Raw genomic sequence first — 13,229 nt, forward strand, 5'->3', positions numbered from 1 at the left:
GAAATTCGATATTCCCAGCCTACACCTACAAATATGTCAAATAAATAGTGAGAATGAAGCAGGGGAATATTATATGAATATGTCTGATAATGTGGTTGTGTTTTCAACGTAAATATTCGAATTATTTGTATAGATAGAACAACTTTTAAAATTCGAAATGTAGAGGTTAATATACATTAACAAAAATAATATTTGTTCATTAAAAATGCACAGGAAGACTTGACTCATGGTGGTCTTAAACTAAAAAGTGTATTAAGTACTTCTAATTGAGGGTTAATGGTCTCAATAACTGCAGAGAAAAATGACATTGATATATTTTCATAATTCTTGTGGACAGCTTAGGATATGTTCTCCCTGTGCAGCTGTCACAACTACAATCACCTGATTTATGAACTGGCCCCATATCATGATAGTGACTTTCACAGACTCCTGATTTTTTTTCAGTCAGCTGTATTAGCATCCTGGGACATCAAAGACCAAACGTATGATTGTAAAAATTAAACTACTAGTCCAAGCATGACTTTTGTGTTGGCTGAAAAAAACGGGACTGCCTGACGTAACTCTAATGAATTGTAAGAAAAGTAAGAGTTAAGGCTACACTCAAGAGCTAGTGGTGTAGATGTCCACAGTCAGAACAGGACTGGCCGTAGTGGACTCTAGGCATTTCCCGGGTGGGCTGCCAGGGTGGGGTCTGGTTATAGACTGGGGAGGGGGGGCGAAGGGGATGGAAGTTGTTACCGAGGGACGGTTTTGCAGCATAGCTGCAATATCGACCCCCTGTAACCTGTAACCTGTAACCCACCTATCCCCCCACACATCCCACACCCCCACCCCCGGGGCCGGCAGAGCTCTTTGCCAGGGCCAGTTTTGGTTCCCTGTCCACAGTACAGTTTTAAAAGATACATGAACGAATTTGCACAACTACATTCAGAAATGGTAGATGAGGTTTGAACAAGCAAAAACAGCAAGTTATCCCATAACAGGGGTACCATGCTCATTTATTTATTTATTTATACAGCGTCATCATTCATCCATAGGATATCACGGCGCTAAGGAGAGCACATCCCAAGTGAGGGAGGGGTTCTAGGTTGTTAGTCAGTTCCCAGGAAACAAATCCGGTTTTTCCCCCTGAATGCCATGTAGTCATCAGTAAGCCGAAGTTCTAAGGGAAGTTCATTCCAGTGGGTCACTGCTAGGTGTGAAAAGTAACGACCCCCTGCCGTGGTCTTCTTGATGCGTTTAGTTTTTGCCCGTCCCTGGCGGCGTGACCTCAAATTCCATGTGGGTGCATAGAATTCAACTCTGTCTTGAAGAATTCTGGGGTCAAGATTGTGCGCATGGCTTAGCAGTTTAAATTTGGTCCTTTGACCTACAAGGAACAAACGGAGTGTCCTCATGCATTCTGCACAGGTAATTAAGCACACAAGACTTTGCATTCTTGCAGCTAAGGATATGAGTTCTTAATTTTGCAATTTGGTGATATTGCGAATTTATGAATCATTTTATTTCATTACAAATCTCATTTGCAGGGTTTCTTTCTACTGCAAAACCATTGCCTTTTCTCCTACACAAAATGTGCACAGTTTTCCTCAACATTCACAAAATTTGCAGAAGCAAAGACCCTTAGTGGGCACTTTATTTTACCAGTGCAAACCTAGGACTGCAAATGCCAGAATGCAAAGCAATTTGGTGTTAAAAGCCAGGACTTACTGGACAACTTTTACATCGAATTTGGCACCTTGAGAGCTCTGAGCAAGTCACAGTTTATCTTGTGAGAGTGTGAGTGAGTAAAGGAAATAATCTTAAAAAGCCCAATACAACAAACTTGACCCAGTCCAGGCACTGTCAGTGGAAGAGGTTGTGGGCCATTAAAAGAAGCGCTTACAGTTTCTTTCAGGTGGCAAGTAATTTATACCTTTCAACATTATTTTATTAGGGTTATTTATATTGCACATAGGCAGGCCCGGATTAGAGAAGCGCCTGGCATTGTAATCAGAAAGTTGTAATTGCATTTATGTAGTGCTTGCTACCCCTGATGAGGTGTTGAATAACTGTACGGAGATTAGAGTGCTACTCCAAAACTCATAGTGGTTAGCCCAGGGGTTACTGGTGATTGGAATTAATCTTGTGCTCTCAATGAAACCACTTGATGCATTTACTACAGTATATTTGTGATACATTAATTAGCTTGGTGTGATCATTAATGGGGGTTTAAAAGAAAGATAGATTAGGGTGGACAGATAGGATTTACGGTAGTCTATTAATTTAGGAGGTAGGTGGAAGAGAAGGACAGGATCATTAAATAAAGGAGTGAAAAATGTAAAGTTTAAGTCAAAGTCAATTTTTCATGGAGGGTTCCAGAAATATGGGTGTGGGAGGTTTCTGTAGAAATATGAGGGTGAACGATCACGCTCTTGCAAGGGTTCATCCTTTGGGAATGGATGATATGGTGCAGTGCATTACAAAGTCTGATTTCACGACTGGAGAACCGATGAGTTGCCACGTTCTATCAAGGTGTGGAGTAGATTTTTGTCTGCAAAGTGGAAAGATCTCCCTGATTTGTCGCTGGTGATATGAGGGATTGGTGAGGGAGTACATGAGAGTCAGAGATAGAGACCTATTTGATTTGTGATGTTGTAGAGAGATGGTCTTCCATTCCTTCTACTCTGTGCTTGGTTAGTAAGAGGATGCACCAGCCCTGCTAAGCCCCCGCGGTAGGCCCCTTAGTTCACAACATCATGATCACTGTTTTCCATCTTAGGCTTTAATTTGACAGCCTAATGCATTTTAAGACTTGTATTCTTGGTTTGCTTCCACTGATCTAATTAGACTAACAAACCAGATAAAAATGATTTGTAGGTTAAAAGCAAAGGACAGGGTGTCCGTGATGACATAGTGTGAGTTGGCCATTGAGAATTGTCCCAACCCTTCAGGCCTCCTCTGGCTCGAGTCAGGGGTACACGCAGGTACACAGCGTTCCCCCACTCTTTTCACAGGGTGAACGCCATCCATCCTGCCATGACGTTGGGCCCCACAGAAATATGCTGAACTTGTCCCAGTGTCATTTTCAGACACCAGGACATATTCAGCAGCACCTGCACGTTGCCTGCTTTCCATTTCCAGCAGCAACATAAAGGCAGCGAGGGAGCCTTTTTAGGTCTCGCCTGTTCTATCCCACAGGGATAAATAGGCGAGATTATAGTAAGCGGAAAAGAAAAGTCTACCTAGCTGCGGATCGCGTACAATTCATGTGAGCTATGCGCTTGCACATCATTGCCAGCCACATCACACACCACCATTTGCCTGTGCCTCAGCATCAGACTTCAAAGGCTGCCGCTCCCCAGCCCCCGCATCAGACTTGAAAGGAATGCACTCCCCCGCCACCGCAATGCCAAGAGCTTTTTTTTCTAGATGGCTCGTTACTTATTTCCTGTCTTTCTCTGGCTCACATTTTTCTTTCTTCTCTGACTCATGCTTTTTTCGTCGAGGTATCTTGCTAATACTTATTCATTTCTCCCTCATTCTCTGGCTCGTGCTTTTTAGGTCGAGCTTGCTCGACCTTTAGCAAAAGGGGATCTTAAAAGTGCAACCCAGCCTTTGCTTGCTGGCTACAAGCTTGAGTGCACGTGCGAGTGCATTCGGGGCCATCTGCCTTTCCTTTTTCATGAATAATTAAGCGCCTCTCTCCGGAGACCCTTTCATTTCCGGCGAGCAGGCCAATGCCCCCATGCTGTTGCAATAACAGGCTCACGTTTCACCCGGCCCTCGTACCTCTACAGAGACACAACTTAACTTTTCCAGAGTCACCATCATTTAAAATAAGACTTATTAGATATGCTGTTTGTGTGTGTGCATTTGTTTCCTAGTTTTTTTTTTTGCTTGTGTAACAGAAATGAAGCAAATGATATTCACTCCTGGGCAAAGCACAAGCTGCGTCAGTTTATATATTAATAAAATATATAATTAATAGGCAATGAGGCAAAACGTTTTATTTAATGCACCATTGGAAATATTCTATTGTGTATCCTGTAGTTGACCTTTGTCTGATGACATTTTACCAGCCTTTTATTTTTAATTTAAAGTGAGAACAGTCAGTATCTACAGCTTGTGCGCAGCTCATGATACCTCGTTGCATTTCTGCCTGCGCTATAAACGGATAATGCCACCCCCCTCTCTGTGGGCTTGTGAACTTTTCATCCCACTGAAAGCACTAATGCTTAGGACTGCCAAAGAGACTCTTTTCCTCAGACCCTGCGCTTTGACAGCACTGGTGCTTGTGCTATAAAATCTATGTGTACATAGGTTTCAAAGCTAGAATTTTGTGTTTTTTTCATGTCAGCTGATGCATTTGAAACGATTAGTTGGTGGCGTAGACTGGAGCTACTGTGTTTTCTCTTTCCTATCACACTTCATTTTAAAAGTTCGGAACAGGCCCTTGTGAATTGGCCCAGCATACTTAATTAAGGAAGTGCAATGCATAAGTCATCATAGATAAAGGACCTTCTTAACTCTCTCTACACCCCTCTCTCTACACCTCTCTATCTACACCCCTCTCTCTCTCTACACCCCCCTCTCTCTACACCCATCTCTCTCTACATCCCCCTATATACACCCCCTCTCTACACTCCCCTCTCTACACCCCCTCTCTACACCCCCCTTACACCCCTCTCTCTCTACACCCCTCTCTTTCTACATGCCCCTCTCTACACCCCTCTCTCTACACCCCCCTCTCTCTACACCCCTCTCTCTCTACACCCCCTCTCTCTACACCCCCCTCTCTCTACACCCCCCTCTCTATACAACTCACTCTCTCTACACCCCCTCTCTCTACACCCCCCTCTCTCTACACCCCCTCTCTACACCCCCTCTCTACACCATTCAATCTCTACACCACTCTCTCTCTACACCCCCTCTCTACACCCCCCTCTCTACACCACTCTCTCTACACCCCCCTCCCTACCCCCCTCTCTACACCCCTCTCTCTACACCCCTCTCTCTCTATACCACTCTCTCTACACCCCTCTCTCTACACCCCTCTCTCTACACCACTCAATATCTACACCACTCTCTCTCTACACCCCTCTCCCTACACCCCTCTCTCTACACCCCTCTTCATACACCCCTCTCTCCACACCCCTCTCTCTACACCCCTCTATCTACACCCTCTATCTACACCCCCTCTCTACACCCCTCTCTCTCTACACCCCTCTCTCTCTACACCACTCTCTCTCTACACCCATTTCTCTACACCCCTCTCTCTACACCCCTCTCTCTACACCCCTCTCTACGCCCCGCTCTCTCTACCGCCTCTCTCTCTCTACACCCCCTCTCTCTCTACAACCCTCTCTCTCTCTACACCCCTCTCTCTCTCTACACCCCTCTCTCTCTCTCTACACCCCCTCTCTCTCTCTACACCCCTCTCTCTACACCCCACCTCTCTACACCCCCTCTCTCTACACACCCCCTCTCTACACCCCTCTTTCTACACCACTCAATCTCTACACCACTCTCTCTCTACCCCACTATCTGTCTACACCCCCCTTTCTACACCTACACCCCTCTCTCTAAATCCCTCTCTCTACACCCCTCTCTCCACACCCCTCTCACTACACCCCTCTATCTACACCCCCCTCTCTACACCCTTCTCTCTCTACACCCCTCTCTCTCTAGACCCCTCGCTCTACACCCCCTCTCTCTCTACACCCCTCTCTCTCTACACCCCTCTCTCTACACCCCTCTCTCGCTCTACACCCCTCTCTCTCTACATCCCTCTCTCTCTACCCCTCTCTCTCTACCTCCCTCTCTCTCTACACCCTTCTCTCTCTCTACACCCCTCTCTCTAAACCTGTCTCTCTTTACCCCTCTCTCTGTACACCCCTCTCTATACATCCCTCTCTCTACACCCATCTCTCTCTACCCCTCTCTCTCTACACCCCTCTCTCTCTAAACCCCTCTCTCTCCACCCCACTCTCTCCACACACCCCCTCTCTCTAGACCCCTCTCTACACCCCTCTCTCTCTACATCTCTCTCTCTACACCCCTCTCTCTTTACACCCCTCTCTCTACCTCTCTCTCTCTACCTTTCTCTCTACACCTCCATCTATCTATCGTCCTCACTCTATCTATCTATCTATCTATCTATCTATCTATCTATCTATCTATCTATCTATCTATCTATCTATCTATCTATCGCCCTCACTCTATCTATCTATCGACCTCACTCTATCTATCGCCCTCACTCTATCTATCTATCGCCCTCACTCTGTCTATCTATCTATCGCCTTCACTCTATCTGTCTATCTATTGCTATCTACCGCCCTCACTCTATCTATCGCCCTCACTCTATCTATCTGTCTATCTATCGCCCTCACTCTATCTATCGCCCTCACTCTATCTATCTATCCATCTATCGCCCTCACTTTATCTATCTGTCTATCTATCTATCGCACTCACTCTGTCTATCTATCGCACTCACTCTATCGCCATCACTCTATCTATCTGTCTATCTATAGCCCTCACTCTATATGTCTATCTATCTATCTATCTATCGCCCTCACTTTATCTATCGCCCTCACTCTATCTATCTATCTGTCTATCTATCTATCTATCTATCTATCTATCTATCTATCTATCTATCTATCTATCTATCGCCCTCATATTATCAATCTGTCTATCTATCTATCGTCCTCACTCTATGTGTCTATCTATCGCACTCACTCTATCGCCATCACTCTATCTATCTATCCATTGCCCTCACTCGATCTATCGCCCTCACTCTATCTATCTATCACCCTCACTCTATCTATCTGTCTATCTATCTATCGTCCTCACTCTATCTGTCTATCTATCGCATTCCCTCTATCGCCATCACTCTATCTATTGATCGCCCTCACTCTATCTATCTATCGCGCTCACTCTGTCTATCTATCTATCACCCTCACTCTATCTATCTATCGCCCTCACTCTATCTATCGGCCTCCCTCACTCTATTGCCCTTCCTCACTCTATCGCCCTCCCTCACTCTATCTATCGCCCTCCCTCTATCTATCCATCACCCTCCCTCTATCTATCTATCGCCCTCCCTCTATGGCCCTCCCTCTATCTTTTGCTGTCACTCTATCTATCGCATCACCACAGCATCACTCAGCACCACCACAACACCACTATGCGCTACCACAGCATCACTGAACGCCACTGCATCACTCGTTGCCACCACAACATCACTCAGCGCCACCACAGCATCAATCTGTGCAACCATTCAACAACAACTGGTCAAATATGTTCTCTCAATGTTTCAAGCTTGATTACAAATGTCACAAAAAGATGTTAATATTTCACTTCTGTTCTTGGATTTCCGTCTCAATAAAATACACTGAACATAATCTTCACAAAAGTTATTTACAAAAGTTTAAGCTATTACCATTATAAATTACAATAACTTTTATTTAAGTATTAATTATTTTTAAAAATAAAAGCCATTGCTATTTGTAATATCAATACATCTAAGTCACGTAAATACAACACATATTGCATTACAAATGCTATAGGTGTCACATTTGCGAAAGTTAAAACTTTTGGCATTGTAAATGACAAAGCTATTAATTTAGCTATTTTCAAAACCAACACATACATACAAAGTTTGTCATTTAAAAAACCAATAGCTCAAACTTTCCTAATGCGAGACCTATTGCATTACAAATGCTTGTTTCAGCTCCAGCTGGGCCGAAGTTAAGGGGCTATCCGGCTCCTTTTGTTTGTATATGATGACTGCGTGCCACCTGGAACCTTATATTTAAATGTAAATGCCACAGAGGGAAACAAAGGCACACAGCTTGCCTTCTCTTTCTTCACAGGTACTTAAGAGAGGCATGCTTTTGCCTTTGTTCTGTCCCTGTACATAAATGCAGACACTGTAAGACTGTCAGATGGGTTAGTCATTCCCAGTATTTGCACAAATAATTTAAACAGCACTATTTTATTTCTTTTATAGCGCTACGTCGTGACGTCATTTACATATTGACTTACTAGGTGCCCCCCCCCCCCCCCCCATTTCTTTTTATAGCACTTGTGCCCTGGGACTCCAGCTCTTGCTCCAAGATCTGTGATAGGCATGCTTGTGAGGTTGCAGCCCTCCGTAAAGTCAGCTGCAGTGGTTATCCAGTCATTTTGCTTTACGCCACTGGGGGTGCCACGTGCCCTCGTGATTTTGGAGAGCGCGCACGTCTGAGTGCCGACCTCTCTCTGCTGCAAGGGCTGAGTTCACGAGAGTGTCTGCATTTAATCACCGTCTCTTGTATACAGAGCTTGGGGGCTGAGAGGGGTGTTATGAGGGAGACGGTTGCGCTCACATCGCAGTGTCTGCCTCCATACAATCGCAGCATAGTCTTCCCGATGCATTCATCCCCCTGCACGGAACAAACAGCCATCTCATTCTCCTGGGCCCCCACCGGAAGTCAGCAGCGCCCCCTCCCGCACTTTTGGTCCCGTCGGCGCATGAGACGGCCCCTCACCCGGCCACCGTGGTCCCTGAACGGCCCTCTTTATCTCTCGCGCGCCTTTTCTTCTCCATTCTGAGTACTGACGTCCTCTTCTTCTCTTTCCCTCCACAGATCACGCCGACCGCTGCAGAGGCTTGGAGACAAAAAGAGAAGCCCAAGAGGAGAAGCCTGCCCAACTGGAAGCACAAATTTAGAATAAGAATAGCATAAGCTAACTGGTGCAGTGCGACGACAACTCAAACTCAAATGCGAACTTCAGCAGCTGCAGCCACTCGCAGCTGTGTTTCTTCGTCAAAGGCAAACATTAATTGATGTGCTCAAACGACTACGGAAACTCAAAGCGGCACTTCAAAACGAGCAGAAAGGCACACATGTGCTTCGACAGCAGCTTAAAAAGGCAGGTACTCTTCGACTACAACGAAAGCTGACATCAGCCCTTCAGCGGCAGAAGAAACTTGAAGGTGTTCTTCGATATCGGCAGAACCCCCAAGGTTTGGTTCCGATGACTATAAAAACTCAGACGTGTGCTTTGGATATTGCAGAGACTTACGGGCACGCTCCCACAACTGCAGAAGCTCACATCAATGCTTTGAAGGTGGCAAAAACATACCGGAGCGCTTCAACGACAGCGGAAACTCGAACATGCAATTACAATGACAGCAGAATTTCACGTGTGGTTCGATAGCGGCATAATCTGACAAGTGCTCGTCGACAACAGCAGCATCTAACATCAGGACTACGACCAGAGCTTAAACTCGCAGGTGTGTCCACACACAGCAGAAAATACCAGGTGTATTTCGATAACAGCGGAAACTTACAGCTGTGGTTCAACAACAAAACAAACTCATAGTTTTCTGTGAGAATCCGTTAACGGGCTTCCAAGACACTTTTGGGGGATTAGAAACCATTGAAATTGCACCAGTGTTTTATTTATTTTTGTTTTCTGCAGCAGACAGCCACTTTTGGAAAAAAATTGACTTTCGGCACCTACACTGAGTTGCCCTGGCCGGTTTATTGACCACAGTGATGGAGGTGGTAAGGATTGTATGCTCAAGTCACTACTGTTGCTACATCTGAGTTCTGTTCTTTCTTAGTGGGGGGAGGTGTGAGCCCACCCCATCCCCGCCAGTATCTATTCTGGTGGTTGGACTGGGGTGGCTGGAGGGGAGGACCACCATGATGCTGCGCCTGGGAGTTTGTGTGGCAGCTTGCTGTCTCTGCTTCCTCTTGCCTATCGGGGCCCAGGGGGACTGCTGGCTGATTGAAGGAGACAAGGGCTACGTCTGGTTAGCTATTTGTAGCCAGAACCAGCCCCCTTATGAGACCATTCCGCAGCACATCAACAGCACTGTGCACGACCTTCGGCTCAATGAGAACAAGCTTAAAGTGGTCATGTATGCCTCTTTGGCCCGTTTCAGCAACTTGACAGACCTCAACCTGACAAAGAATGAAATTTCATACATCGAAGAGGGGGCCTTCATGGGTCAGATCAACCTCCAGGTGTTGCAGCTGGGGTACAACAAGCTGAGCAACCTAACAGAGGGTGTGCTGCGTGGCCTATCCCGCTTGCAGTTTCTCTTCGTCCAGCACAATCTCATTGAGGTGGTGACCCCCAATGCCTTTGCTGAGTGCACCAACTTGATCAGCATTGACCTGTCCTCTAACAGACTCGCCAGACTGGACAGTATGACCTTTGCTTGTTTGCCAGGGCTAATGGTGTGTGAGTTGGCAGGAAATCCCTTCCACTGCAACTGTGAGATCTATGGCTTCCTCACCTGGCTCGTGGTCTTCAACAATGTAACACGCAACTACGATCGTCTGCAGTGTGAGAGCCCCCGAGAGTTTGGTGGCTACCCACTGCTGAGCCCACGGCCCCATCACAACCGTAATGCCATCACAATCCTGCAGAATTTGTGCCAGCTCAATGGCATTCTGGACTTTGCACCTCGACTGCGTCCCACTCCTCTGACAAATGCACAAAGGGAACGTGACGAGGGCTCTGGATTCAGCACTGGTGACTTCCTGTCTATGGATCCCACTCCTGCCTCCACCACTAATGATTCATTTGTCCCAGCCATCCAGTTAGACCATGTCACTGTAACGTCTGCAACCCTATTTGTGAACATCCCTTCACCTTACAGCAAGATGTATGTGCTCGTCCAGTACAATAACAGCTATGTTTCGGACGTCATGACTTTGAAGAACAAGAAGGAGTACATTAGGCTGGATAAGCTGAGGGCACACACCAATTACTCATTCTGTGTGGCCTCTATCCGCAATTCTAAGCGCTACAATCATACCTGCCTCTCCTTCACCACAAGAGGACCCAGAACAGACGAGCCACCTGCCACCACCTCTACAACCACTCACTACATCATGACTATCCTGGGCTGTCTGTTTGGCATGGTCATCATTCTGGGGATAGTTTACTACTGCTTGAGGAAAAGGAGAAAACAGGAGGAGAAACAGAAGTCCATTAGCGTGAAGAAGACCATTTTGGAGATGAGGTATGGCTCAGACGTGGACACCAGCTCCATGGTTCATGCATCCCAGAAGATGGGGGAGCACCCCATTCCCATCTCACGCATGTCATCTATCCAACAAATGGGGAGTGAAAAAATGGCCCCCAGTGAGACCCCAAAGGCAGCCAAGGGTAATTACATGGAGGTGCGCACAGGGGACGCATTGAGTAGGTGCCAGCAGCGATCAGATGATGACTTCCATGAACTGGACAATGGGCAGGGGTCAGCGGCTGAGATCTCTACCATTACGAAGGAGGTCGACAAGGTGAACCAGATCATCAACAACTGTATTGATGCCCTAAAGCTGGACACTGCTTCTTTCCTGGGGGCTGACTCTGATCTGGCCTATGACTGCCAGTCCATCCCAGTCAGTGCCTCTGGCCAGCTGGAGCGATCCAGCTTCCTGTCGCCAGCTGGTCTGCGCCCACTTCAGCGTCAGCTGAGTGCTGATGCTGCCACTGTGGCAGCTAAGAAGCGTTGCAGCATCTCCTCCAGTGGCTCCATTAAGAGTGCACGGGTATTCAGCCTAGATGTGCCTGAGCCTTCTCTGAAGTCAGACTCCAAGTACATTGAGAAAGGGAGTCCCATCAACAGTCCTCTGGACCGCCGGCCTTTAGTCTCACCTGGAGGTGTCCACCACCTTGAAGTCAAGCCCTCCTACCATTGCAGTGAACACCGCCATTCCTTTCCAGCACTCTACTATGAGGAAAATGCGGATACATTGAGCCAGCGAGTTTCCTTCCTCAAGCCCCTCTCCCGCTCAAAGCGAGACTCTGCCTACTCCCAGCTTTCTCCCCGCCATCACTTCTCTGGGTACTCATCCAGTCCAGAGTACTCATCGGAGAGCACCCACAAGATTTGGGAGCGCTTCAGGCCCTACAAGAAGCACCACCGGGAGGAGGTATACATGGCAGCCGGCCATGCCCTGCGGAAGAAAGTCCAGTTCGCTAAGGACGAGGACCTGCACGACATTCTGGATTACTGGAAGGGTGTCTCCGCCCAACAGAAGCTGTGACTGTGGCGGAAGAGACTGAGGCGTTTCTAATGTTTACAAAAATGGCATCCATGGATTTGGTTTAAGGGGGTGGGAAAGCAGTAGGACACTCACTGCCACTGAGTTTCTTTATGGCTCCTTTCCAGGTGAGCTGCAGAGACTGAGTCAAGTGTCAGGATTTAGACACGGATAACGTGACTAGGGGTTTACTTATCTTGCAAATGGTGTGAGGTATGGACGATTTTTTTGATGTTTGTTTCTGAGTTGGTTAGGGATTTAGAATTATGCTTAAGGTAATCTGCTGAGGCTCACAAGTGAAAAGGAGGTCTGACGGTAGAATGAAATTGGTTAGGGGTAAGAGTGTTGGCGAAGGCAAAGGCAGAAGTAAGCTGGCACGAGAAAACAACTGACCTTCAGTAGGCAAAGGAGTGTTAATGACGTTGCCAATGTCTTTGTGTGCCACCTCAGGTCAAGCCTGTACGCGTCCCAATGCTTCAGACTAACTCAAGTTCTGCCATTGACTGTGTGTGGTCTAAGTAAGTCCCTTCACAATTGCTGTGCCATAATTAACCCCAGCTCTGTCACTGGCCCATGCGATTTCAAATGCAAATCCTTTCACACCCAATCCTCGCCACTAGCACAGCCCTTCCACTGACTTGCTGTGTGACCTCCTTCACTTGTCCATTCCTCAATATTCATTCAGCTCTACCTCTGACTCTGTATGTGACCTAACCAACACCACCTTAGATTTAAACTTCTCCTTGCAGCCCCTCAATGTCGTGGAAGCCTGAACAATCTCTGCTACAGTTCACCAACCCTCACAAAGGCCAGTTAAAGAGTGCTTCCCAACCCTACCAGCATTCCCTAGAAACCCTCTCTCTAGAATAACACTATAGATTATTTCCTATAGAATGCCTTAGACATTTCCTCGTGGAAGTAGGTCAGAGGAGATATCCCATTGTGTTCTAGTTGCTGGCTAGGCTCCGTTCAGAGACCCTCTTAGCCCTACTCCACAGGAATCCAGTGACCACCATACACTATGGCAGTTTAGAGGAATCTTTATTACCTTCTTCATGCTTAAAGACTGACCAAAATGTACATGATCACATTGCACCACTGTGCCATAGAAACATGGTCTAGTGAAGGTGCCCACAGGGAATCCTTTCCAAGGAGAATACATCTGACAGTCTGTAGTTTCATTGTAGGCTTACTTGT

The 13,229-nt window shown here is 46.8% G+C and overlaps 1 protein-coding gene across 1 annotated transcript; it reads left to right on the plus strand.

The window, feature by feature from the left end:
- Positions 1–8,655: 8,655 nt before the first annotated feature.
- On the plus strand, positions 8,656–12,781 carry ELFN2 (extracellular leucine rich repeat and fibronectin type III domain containing 2). Its single transcript, XM_086963078.1, has one exon. It carries the CDS (start codon positions 9,675–9,677, stop codon positions 12,033–12,035), a length of 2,361 nt encoding a protein of 786 aa, XP_086819204.1. The 5' UTR covers positions 8,656–9,674; the 3' UTR covers positions 12,036–12,781.
- Positions 12,782–13,229: the final 448 nt, after the last annotated feature.

This window comes from Lissotriton vulgaris, chromosome 1_1 (assembly GCF_964263255.1).
Source record: "Lissotriton vulgaris chromosome 1_1, aLisVul1.2, whole genome shotgun sequence".
NCBI lineage: Eukaryota > Metazoa > Chordata > Amphibia > Caudata > Salamandridae > Lissotriton > Lissotriton vulgaris.